At 39.0% G+C, this 11,687-nt stretch overlaps 1 protein-coding gene across 1 annotated transcript; it reads left to right on the top strand.

Annotated features, from left to right (window-relative positions):
* Window positions 1–3,454: 3,454 nt before the first annotated feature.
* FGB (fibrinogen beta chain) lies at window positions 3,455–11,205 on the top strand. Its single transcript, XM_054203596.1, has 8 exons — window positions 3,455–3,609; window positions 5,196–5,399; window positions 6,809–6,992; window positions 7,585–7,812; window positions 8,420–8,533; window positions 9,108–9,230; window positions 9,410–9,695; window positions 10,604–11,205. The coding sequence occupies exons 1-8, from the start codon at window positions 3,535–3,537 to the stop codon at window positions 10,830–10,832; spliced, it is 1,443 nt and encodes a 480-aa protein (XP_054059571.1). The 5' UTR covers window positions 3,455–3,534; the 3' UTR covers window positions 10,833–11,205.
* Window positions 11,206–11,687: the final 482 nt, after the last annotated feature.

Raw genomic sequence — 11,687 nt, 5'->3', positions numbered from 1 at the left:
CAATTTGAAATACAGATTCTTGTAGCAGTCCAAGAAAAAAATTCTCCATTAATATGTTGCAAGAAAACTTCACGTGCATGTGCTGTTTATTACTATTATTATTAGTGTTCACATTGCCCTGTAGTTGTTCTCATTTTTTTTCAAGTAAACATTCCCCTCAGAAATTTATAATCTCAGTTTATTTCCTATTGTTCTTGTATTGCTTTAGAAAATCAGAGGACAAATTAATCTCTGTAATAATTTAATTTTTTTCTAGAAGATTTAGTCTAAGGTGAAATTTAGTCCCAGAACTTCAATAAATCATGTCAGCAATGTTAATTAGAATATGCACTTTATTCATTTTCTTTATTATATGTAGCTACTTGATGTCTTTGTGCATGTCAGCTACAGCTGCAATTCTGCAAATAACAAACTAACTGTGTAATTTTTTATAAATCACTACTTAGAAGAAGGTGACTTGTAAATTGCATGTGCTTCTAGTGCTGTTTAAGGCCAAAGTGAACTGCCCCACTCAATATGTTTGCTCCCAGAACATGAAGGTAGCATTAATTCTCATTTATGAGAAACCTTTGAAGTAGTATTTGTTACCAGTAAAAGCAAGAAAAGAGGATGTTCATCTCAGCACAGGCGAACATTTAAGTTTACAGTATTCTTTTCCTAGCATGACACAATTGCAACACTAGTTGTTTAAATGGACATTTCTAAATCAACTCCTATTTTTAAATTTCATTTAACAAACACTGCAGCTCATCGTGCACCAAGAAGGTTCTGTTCCCTCACCTCAAGACCACCTCGGGGGGCACATTCAGCTCTGAAGAGCTGTGATCCAGTGACCGTGACTGGCCTGATGGGGGTTTGTGTAAAGAGGGTTGCACCACTGGCGGGCACAGCGGCACAGCAAACACGAGGGGCAGCAGGCAAATAGTCGTTCCTCAAAACACACACATACGCCTCTGCCAGTAAGTGCCTTTTCAGTACAAAAATACCGTACAAAGGGATGTCCTGGAACACCAGCAGGTCCGCGTTGTATTATTACACGTCCCAATAGCAGGTGTGTTGTGGTATCGCTAGCACGTTGACTCCGGGAACAGCTTCTCATTAACCATACGAGCTGGAGGAGTCAATGTGAAGAAAAAAAGATTAGTTGTCCTGTTTTGAAGAGAAAACATCTTTGATATAATTTTTAGAAGAAATTTAAGCCATGGTTTTGGTTGTTCCTAGGGCTTCATTCAATCCTTAGAAAGTGTCAGCCTAAACATAATGGACGCAAGCATGAGAGAAAAATCACACAACCAGCATGCTAACTGACATCGATTATGTTCTGCTGCCAAAATGTTTTTCTATATACATTCTATACTGTCTGTTTGCCAGTATATATCGCTCTATGCAGTTTGAGATTGGGACTGGTTTTTGCTGATAAAACTCTCCAGGCAAAACCTTTGCAGCACAGACAAGGCCTCCGCTTTCCAGGTGAGCGGTCGTGTGATCCCTGTCCGGGGGCATCTCCTCATTTGACACAAAGCCGCAAACCCTCTGTGGTATGAGATACGTGTGTTGTCCATGGTAAATCCCCAGGGAGACACAACCACCCAGCTCTCTTGGGGAAGCCAATGAAACGTACTGGTGCTGGGAGGGTCAAAGGCTGAGTTTCAAAGGGGAAATCCCATCTGAAGGCGGACGAAGCCTGGGGTTTTCCTGCGCTGGGACTCTGCAGCGGGCTTGGGAGCTCCCGCGCCAACCCCCTTCATCTGGTCCCTGACACTCTCTGCACAGCCATGGCCACGCTTCTTCATAGCGGGGTGAAGAGTACTCAATGCCTGAAGGACACCATAAGTTACTGCAGAGCATAGGGATGGTTTCAGAATGGATTTAAAACAAATATCGTACATTTATCTAAGATTTGTTTGGACTGAGCCAGGATAATTTAAGAGTAAGTTGCTAGCTCAGGACTAGCGAGAACTTGTTCTGCTATATCAAGAACTACCCGTAAGCCCTGGGCAAGGGTTCAGCATCACTATGTCCCTTTCTTATACGTAAGGTGAGGGTGACTGAACTTCCCTCAGAGGTACATGGGGAGAAAACTGCACGGAAGGTTGGGACATGCCCAGAATCAGTGATAATATCTTGGCTGGCATCTTTAAGTGGAAATAACATGTTAATGATGTCAGTTTTGGCCTTAGGCAGATTTCTTTAATGCCTGTAGGGAGAAGTTTGTGTTCTTCCAAATCTAATAGTGCTGGTGATGTCCTCATGCGAGGGATCAAACTCAGTGGAGTTAGAGCTCCTTGAGCCATGGCTGATTTTGGTCCAAGCTGATAAATAATTAAACCAGTCAGGTTAAACAGTTTTCATGTTTTGGGAATCTCCACAGTTTACAAAAATTCTGACAACAGCATGAATACAGGAAAAAGGCCTAAACCAAGCAATTTTAGGCGTTCTCATCTATTTTACCATAAATTCTCCCACTCCATCAAGTTGGTCTTTGAAATGGAACCTCACCCACGGTTTGCGTCTCTTCATGTCTTCAGACATCGATATGAATGACTTCAGAAAAGTGTGCTGGCCCTCACTCAGCCCATTTTATTTCATTCAGTGTATTATGATAATTTATAATGCAAAAGAAAATCACAGTATATAAAGACACTGAAATGTTAAAACTCTGCAAATATGAGAGCAGCGATATGCCATACTCTTAAAAAACATCAGAAAGCATGTTTGAGTATTCCACTATGATTACAAATAACTTCATGTTGTATTGTTTTATCAGATTATTAAAAACATTTAAATAAAGTTTGACAGATATACTTTTTGTATTAAGAAAGGAAAACAGCAAATTAATATGTAAAATTTAATTATTTTTGTTCATTTACAATGTCATATTGTTAATGTAATGCAATAGCATTGTTTTATGCTTACAATATTCTTCTGATCTTTAATTAGATCAAAACAATGTTTTAATTCAAAATTATTAATGATATAATGAACATAATATACTCTTTGTTGCTCTTCTACTTAAAAGAGACCCAAAGACTTGCATACCTATCCAGGTACTGTCAGAACTATTTAGAAGAATGTAGCAATCATCTGTATGATGTGAGTTTAGTTCAAATTTAATATGATATTTCTGAAAGTTCAAATTTTCAGCAGAGAAAAAAAAAAAAAAGGATGGTCACCTTTTCAACTGTTTTAAAAGACTTGTGATTTTTGAGAAAACAGTAACCTTGTGTAATCTGAGCAGGAGGTGCTTTTAAGGATTTAAACATCTATCTGATGCCAGCATCAACAGAGGTCTCTGGGACACATAGATAAGAGTTGTTCAGAGAAATTGCTCAACAACAAATGTATTCAGGCACACAGTGAAGAAAAAGGTTGAATATTAACAGAGATACAGTGATTGCTCAGAAGCGCTGGTCCTATCACTGTCAAGCTGGGAAATTAGGGTTGCTGCCTATATATATAGGAACAGAGGGGACCTTTCCTTGTCAGAGCTGCTGGTGGGAGAAGGTCACTGAGCTGCTCAAGCAATCCAGCACCATGAAACTGCTCCTGCTGTTCCTGCTCTGTGTTTCCTCTGTTAAATCTCAGGCCTCTAGTGACTATGACGATGAGGTTGTAATACTGATCATAATTACTAATAATTATAATAGTGAAAATTAATAATTTCATTTAATTGCATGCATGACTTAGCTTATGTGAGTTAGCTAAGTTAGAAGCTGTGGGGAAAAAATGATCCAGTGCATGTTCATGTTCCACTTGAGGTGTTCAAAGAAATAACCTTTTTATTATTTCTTCATGTATATGTAACTGCACAATAGTTATTTTCTGAGTTTGGATATATTGTCTTCGTATTTATTTTCTTTTTCTGTAGGGAATGAAGAATATCTGATGGTAAGATTAGTTATTTTGCTGAATTTATTTAAAGATATTAATTTAGCAATGTTGACATATGATATTACAGACAATTAATATCAGGTGCAAAGGAGTAGAAAAGTGCAATTAATCATGTCCTGTCTCAAAGACAGTAAAAAATTTTCTATGGATTCAGTAGACATTGAAAAAAAATTAACTACCCATTCATATAGTTTTACATTGGAAATGGAGAAGTAACAATTGTTAAACAAAAAGGCAAGCAATGAGGATCAATCTAAAATAATAGTTTAACCTATATTTAGTTTTGCTTAAGTAAAATATTTTAATGGGAAATACAATTTAGAATCTCAGTACATTTTTTATATTTTGAAAATCCCTGCAAAAATGAAATAGTAATTTCAAAGGGTAATCAGAAATGAGACTATTTTCTGTTATACAATCTAAGTATTTGTGTTGGTACATTGACTATTGATAACACTACGATGCTAAATAATTTTCAGCAATTTTGTGATTTGTATGCTGCCTACTTTTGAAACTACTTGAAGCCTCTGATCCTGGATCCTTTCAAATGGTTGTTATTTATAGCTAAGTTGGAGCGGGATTGGAGATGATTGAAGGTTTTGATTCAGTAGTTCAAGCAACTATTAATTCAAATGTTTTAGTTTCAACAAGCGCTTAGAGACCAGGCCTGTTTTCCTTGCTCAGCCTATTAGACTTTTTCATTTCTGGCAGAGATGGGGAATGTATGCATCAGACGGAGCTCTGAAAACCTACCCAGAGAGATGTTATTGAATGCTTTTCCTAATTCCATCAGTTAATAGCTGGCATGTGGCCTGAGACCTGATGATGTATTTGACTATGGCCTGATTTTCTGAGGCCTTACAAATTTTCTTGTAGCTCAATCAAAAGCTAGGACACTGATAACGTGATGCTGAATATTCTTCTTAGCCCTAAGAATGTCTAATTACTTTCTTTTTATCCTACTATTTCAAATTTCACGGTGCTTAGTGGCTCTGAACTGTATAAATATTATTTCTTTGTCAGAATGAGCTATTAAAATATTGTTTTGCTTTGGTTTGAAGGTTTTTTAGTTTGTCTATATCTAGATAAAGGGAGTGTGACTAGTCTTACAAGGGAGGGCATAACAATGACTTTTACATAATATCAGTATAATATTTCCATTATTACTTTTTCCATTCCATTCCATGGTTTTGCTTGCTGTTAAAAACACTGAAGAGTGCTGAATGGATGCCTCCACCCTGTGCCTAGCATTTTACAATAGCAATCCCAGATTCAGAGAATTTCCTCTCCCCCTGGCTTTGCAGGATGACAGCCCCCAGCCCGACGTTCGAGGCCACCGACCCCTGGACAAAAGGCGGGAATCGGCCCCCACGCTCCGACCCGTGGCACCTCCCATCAGCGGAGGGGGGTACCAGCCCCGGCCCCCAAAGCGGGGGAAGCCGAGCGACAAGAAGGAACGTGTCGTCTACCCTGACGCTGGTGGCTGCAAGCATCCTCTAGAGGAGCTGGTGGGTGTCTGCCTGTTGATGCAGCTGATAACAGACTGTGCTTTTCTTCTAGTGTACCCAACACGGAGTTTTTGTTGCCAAATAAGCGAAGGTCGTTCATTTAAAGCAGCCTAACTTTGCTTCATTGTGCTTGAGTTTGGTAGGACTGCATTCAGAGGAGTAATGCCACAGAGTCCATGGGATTAGTCACGCAGTCAGACAGCATACGGTGAAGATGGGGAGATGAGATTTGAACCGTAAATGAGGAAAGGAATTATCTGTGGGTTAGCCTGTGCTTTCCACGTGGCTTTGAATGGGTAACTATTAAGAAGGACAGAAAAAAGTTCCTCAGAAGTGCTGGCTTGAATTTCAGATAATCTCAAGGCACCAGGTTCAAGACCAGCTTGGACGGGGCTTTGAGTAACCTGGTCTAGTAGGAAGTGTCCCTGCCCATGGCAGGGGGGTTGCAACAAGATGATCTTTAAGGTCCCTTCCAACTCTAACCATTCTATGATTCTGTGATTCTATAACCCTAGGGACCAAAAAAAATGACCTCCCATGTTTTTCTTAAAATTTGTTTTGAACTGTAAATATAATCTACCCTCAGTCCCTGCCCCAGCTCTCACAGAAGAGCGTCCAAGCATGCTGAGACCTACCATACTCCTTGCTGCCTTGCAGGAGTCTATCACTCTCCCTGCTCTTCTCTCTGATGGAAAACGCAAGCTGTAACGATGCTGAGAGGCATCTTAGTGTCTGAGGGCAAATTTGAGCATGGAGGTTTCCAACAAATTAAGTCTGTTAAAGCCGAATGAATACATGATTGTGGTGGACCCCCACTGCTGCCTGGGTATTTTGGTTCTCATGGGGCTTCAGAATTTCCCACCTCTTTTTAAAACACTGCTGTCCTTGAGGATGCGGCGCTTGTTGCAGAAGCAATGGTGCTCAGCTTCTTGAGATGATAATTTTTGAATGAATCGTATGTTGGTTTCACAAGAGATAAATATAATAAGGTGTAGAGAACATGGTTGATTCTCCGAGGCTGGTGAAAGAGGACAGGGGTAGATATAAACATGCACAGGCACCACGTAGTTTCTGACAGGCTTTAGTCATAGTTCAGGTGGCCTAACACCATGAATATTTAACAATGCAGAAAAGTGAAAAGTAGATAGTAGACCAAAAATTGTGAAGAGAGAGGGCTTTCCCCAAGAGCTTCAACAAAAGAGCCCTCCTGGGGGAGTCTGGGCTCCTTCCTGACCTTCAGACTGCAGCTTCTTTGTAGAAGTTGAATGTCTTGAGTCCTTACCTAGATGCTTAAATGTCTGGTCTCACATTGCTAACTGTTCAGTGTGTTCAGAGGTACGGTCATTCACTGATGGGATTAGAAACTTTTTATCTTGACTTTTATTCACAGCCCTTTTTGATTTTTTAAGGGAGTGCTGTGTCCAACTGGATGCGAGCTGCAAACTACACTGGTAAAACAGGAAAAAAATGTGAAAGCAGTTGTTCGTGATCTAAAGGACAAAGTGAGCAAACTGTCTGATACCTCTACGACTTTCTATGAATACGTGACTGTTCTAGACGATAAATTGGTAAAGAGGCAAAAACAAAGACAAGGTATGCTATTTCTATGAATTACTAGTGTAAATGGTGTTGCAGTTCTATTGGCATTGCTACTGTTACTTGTTAATTAGACTTCCTAAAAAAAATCTGAAAGACAGTGGAATATCTAGAAAAGTAGGGTTCCATGACCATGTCCTCTTAAATCTTAAAAAAAAATCCTTTGAGAGAGGCAGAGGAATGGATCTCATACTAAGTCAAGATTCATATGAGGCCCCTAAATGTAAGGGTGATGTGTTCCCCCCTTACCTGCTCTCCTATATCCATCCAATCCCTTTATGCCCAGCTCCTGGCTTGGCACCATGGCTCCCTGGAAAGAAGCTAATTATAGTTCTTTGTCAGAATATAGCACCACTGATAAATGTACTAGCTAGCAAAGAAATAACAATACACATGTACCACTTTCCTGAGAATGTCTGCAAAGTTTTTGCGCATTTTGGAAAAGTAAGCAAAAACAAATGCCTATACTTCCTCCCTGCTAAGGAAAGAAGTGGCTTCTCAAATTGTGTTTACAGATTGCTCTTCATTATTTCGTAACTGGAAAAACATGTTGAAAAATAATCTGTTTTTCATCTCTTTGCTTTTCTAGACAATGACGATATACTTTCTCAGTACAACACAGAAGTGGAATTGCATTATAATTATATAAAGGATAATCTGGACAATAACATCCCGTCTAGCCTCAGGGTCCTTCGTGCAGTTGTGGATTCTTTACACAAAAAGATACAAAAACTGGAAAATGCCATTGCAACCCAGGTGGACTACTGCCGTTCCCCATGTGTTGTTTCTTGTAATATTCCAGTGGTTTCAGGCAAAGGTACTCATTCAACTATAACGACAGCTCTTCTCCCATTTGTATCACTGTGCAAATTGAGAGATGCATCATTCAATTGTTTTGAACATGCCTCTGAAGCTTGTGTCATTGATTAGGATAGCAGAAAAGAGGGAAAGTGGTCCTAAAGGAAAAAAATCTCTTATGGACACCTGTACTGGTCAGACCAAAGATCCTTTTACCCAATATCAGTCTTCGTTAGTGGCCAGTAGCATTTTAAAGAAATATGTGCTTCAGGGTCTTTGTAAGGTGGAGGTGATACATTTGTGACTATCAGTCGTACCTTTGTTTTTTTCAGTCAAGAAAGGTTCTTCTTTCACAAGCTTGTCTAGTTCAAAAAGTCATTGGAAAGTATACGTTCTTCCATCACTCAGTTTGAACTTTTAAAAATTCCCATTTGGAAAAGTAGAACACTGTTCTTTTCCCTGATTCTTTCACATGATGTATCACAGAAATCAAAATGGAAGTAGAATTATATATTTATATATATTTAAAATTGTTCCCTTATAATCAGCAAACTGAAGGATAAGAAGATTGTTGAAGAACAACAATCAGCTCTTTCAGTAACAGAGTCTCTGGTTTATTCTTGCAGAATGTGAGGATATTATCAGAAAGGGAGGCGAGGTATCTGAAATGTACCTCATCCAGCCAGATCCTTTTGGCAGACCATACAGAGTATACTGTGACATGGAAACAGATAATGGAGGTTAGTGTGAAATAACTATGTTTTAAAAATACTAATTAATATGGATGCTACAAACATTCGTATTAGTAATTTGCATTTTATACAAACGAACATGGACTTATAATTTTTGTAATTACTTGAGAATTAAGTCTGATTGACTCATTCAGACAGGTCTTGTTGGACATCTTCAGATGTTCATTAGGATACTTATATAATGAAACTGCAAATAAATTGCTGGGATAGGCTTTGTAAATAAAAATGGATCTGACTATGACTAGAATGGACAATGTATGGGTGGGCAGACAAGGACAGCCTGGCTCTTTTCTTACTCTGCTGCTATACGCTAGATAAAAGATCAGGGTAAAAAGTCCTTCAAATTCTGCTTTTTCCAGCATTCCTTATGAAGCAAGGCGCTATTTGAGTATGAGCAAAAATGGCAAGGCTTAGCTCATAGGCAGTGAAAATTCAGACCTGCTGCAAGGAAGCCGTATGTTCCACTTCCACTTGCCTTGAGATGAAGATATAGGGGCTGTATCTTAATGTTTCATGCTTCTTTCTTAGCGGCAATTTAATCTAAATACTGTCGCTCCTGCAGGCTGGACTTTGATTCAGAACCGCCAGGACGGCAGTGTTAATTTTGGAAGAGTATGGGATCAATATAAAAAAGGATTTGGAAATGTTGCGAAGAGTGGAGGGAAGAACTACTGTGATACCCCAGGTAAAACACCAAGCATGAAAGGGCTCTTCTTACTGAAACTGTTTTCTTATATTTCTCAAAGTTCTTTGATTTTTTTTAAATTAACTAGTCCACTTTGGCAGACCTATAGGCAAATCATAAAGTTGCCTTGAATTTTATTGTGAAGTCTATTCACAGAGCTCTCACTGGTTGCTTCTCAGGTGAATATTGGCTTGGGAATGACAAAATCAGCCAGCTTACCAAAATAGGGCCCACTGAAGTTTTAATTGAAATGGAGGACTGGAATGGTGACAAAGTATCAGCTCATTATGGAGGTTTCACCATACAGAATGAAGGAAACAAGTACCAACTTTCAGTTAGTAACTACAAGGGCAATGCAGGGAACGCGCTAATGGATGGCGCTTCACAACTGCATGGAGAAAACAGGACAATGACAATTCACAATGGCATGTTCTTCAGTACTTATGACAGAGACAACGATGGATGGTATGTACTTGCATTAGACATTTAAAGTAAAAATAGAGCTTAAAGTAGAGCTGAATATAGAATATTTCTCTAATTTGCTGTTAGTTTTCACAGTATTTCGTGGTATCTTAAAATATGTTTTATCCCTGCAAGTTACCAGCCAAATGTCCATGCAGTTCTCTTGCCTTAGCCAAGGGCAGGTAAAACTATTTATTAGGTTAGTACTGCTCCACAACCAAGTAAGAAGCAAGCACGCTGAATTTTACTGATTCCGGGAATGACATTACCATAGACAAATCAGCAAATCTGGATGCAATAGATTAATTGTCAGAGATTGATGGTAGCGGTGCTGAGGACACTGTCTTGCTTAAGTAGGAATATTGGTACTCACTCCAGTAACACATAATGGGTCCTCAGGAAAGAGACAGTTAGCATGGCCTGTTTAAAAAACAAAGTTCTGCCTACTTAGAAGACAGGAGCTCAGTTGTAAAGTACACAATTTAGCACTGTATCTCTAAATTGTGTGCTATGTCTTTATCCTAATACCCAATTACATATTAATGAATAAAGGAATTGTTTAGATTGGGGAAGGCATGCATTTCTCATTGTTTTATATCTTTCAGTTGCATTGATACTGCAATTATCATTATGAACTGCAAGTAATTGTAGTTATCAATCAGTAAACTAAGATGACACTCCCAAGGAGATGCATTAACTTGTTTTTCTTAGCTGCTTCATCTTCCAAGTGCACTGTGTAGCACACACTTGTGATGGTCAATATTTTACAGAAAGTTCAGAGAGGATATTAAATGTTTATTATGGTTTGACAATTTCAGTACAGGGGCGGGTGTATGTACTCCGTCGATCTGTTTGCTTAACACATCTGTTTGTTCTTCTGTCACTCTTAACACTTGCTTTTCTCTCATCAGGTTAACCACTGATCCAAGAAAACAGTGCTCCAAAGAAGATGGTGGTGGATGGTGGTACAACCGCTGCCACTCAGCCAACCCCAATGGCAGATACTATTGGGGAGGGGCCTACAGCTGGGATATGGCAAAACATGGTACGGATGATGGTGTTGTATGGATGAACTGGAAAGGGTCATGGTATTCAATGAAGAAGATGAGCATGAAAATCAGGCCATACTTTCCACACTAGCCATTATCAAAATGTACAGAATCAGGGATTTTCTTTTAATATTTGTACATGGTTATCTTTTTAGCCACGGTGTTCAGGCTTGTCTTTACATATGAGAACCAAATATGTATGTACGAGCATATTGTGACCTAAAGTGAAAAGCTATGTCAACCGTAAATCAAAGTCTGACTGATGAAAATAGCTCACAAGTGTGTTTTGTTGCATTTTTCATTTGTTCACAAGACAGAAGTAACTATTATAGAATAATGCTGATAAAAAAAACGCAAACCCAACTTGTTTCACTATTTTCCAAGGGACTTCTATACCACCTTTGAAGAGGGAGAGGATTATTTTTAAGAGTTTTCTAAAAATTAAATAAAGCCTTAAAACTAAAGTTTTCTTCGCTTGATTCCTAAGTATTTATGCATTATCTGGGAAGAAGCAAACACATTCCACTAAATAAGGGACAGTCATTTTCTATTATATTATAAAGGTAATGGTAACTACCTGTGTAAGAAGTTGAGAAGGAATAAAGGGGAAATATAGCATCTAACACATAAGTAGGTCACCAGTCACTTAGTTCAAATCCTGTATGCTGGATAAAATATGCCCTTTCCTGGGACCTTGCTCACATCCTGTGCCTCTTAATATCCCTTCCACCATCCCCCATCCTTTTACCGGAATTAGAATATTAGAATATTAGAAGACCTGGCTGGTATGCCTTTCACACAATCGCTATTGTTGGACTAGAGCAATTAGGGTAGGTGGAGGTTGGGTATTTCATTGAAGCTAGGCTCCCTCTGTAGCTAGGAGCAGATGTCCCAAAGACAGGACTTCCCAGCCCTGGTAGGCAGGATCAAACATCTCTCAGAGGGG

The sequence above is a fragment of the Rissa tridactyla genome, chromosome 5 (assembly GCF_028500815.1).
Source record: "Rissa tridactyla isolate bRisTri1 chromosome 5, bRisTri1.patW.cur.20221130, whole genome shotgun sequence".
Lineage (NCBI taxonomy): Eukaryota > Metazoa > Chordata > Aves > Charadriiformes > Laridae > Rissa > Rissa tridactyla.
Note: the sequence above shows the minus strand (reverse complement) of the source record. Positions and strands in the feature narration are given on the sequence as shown.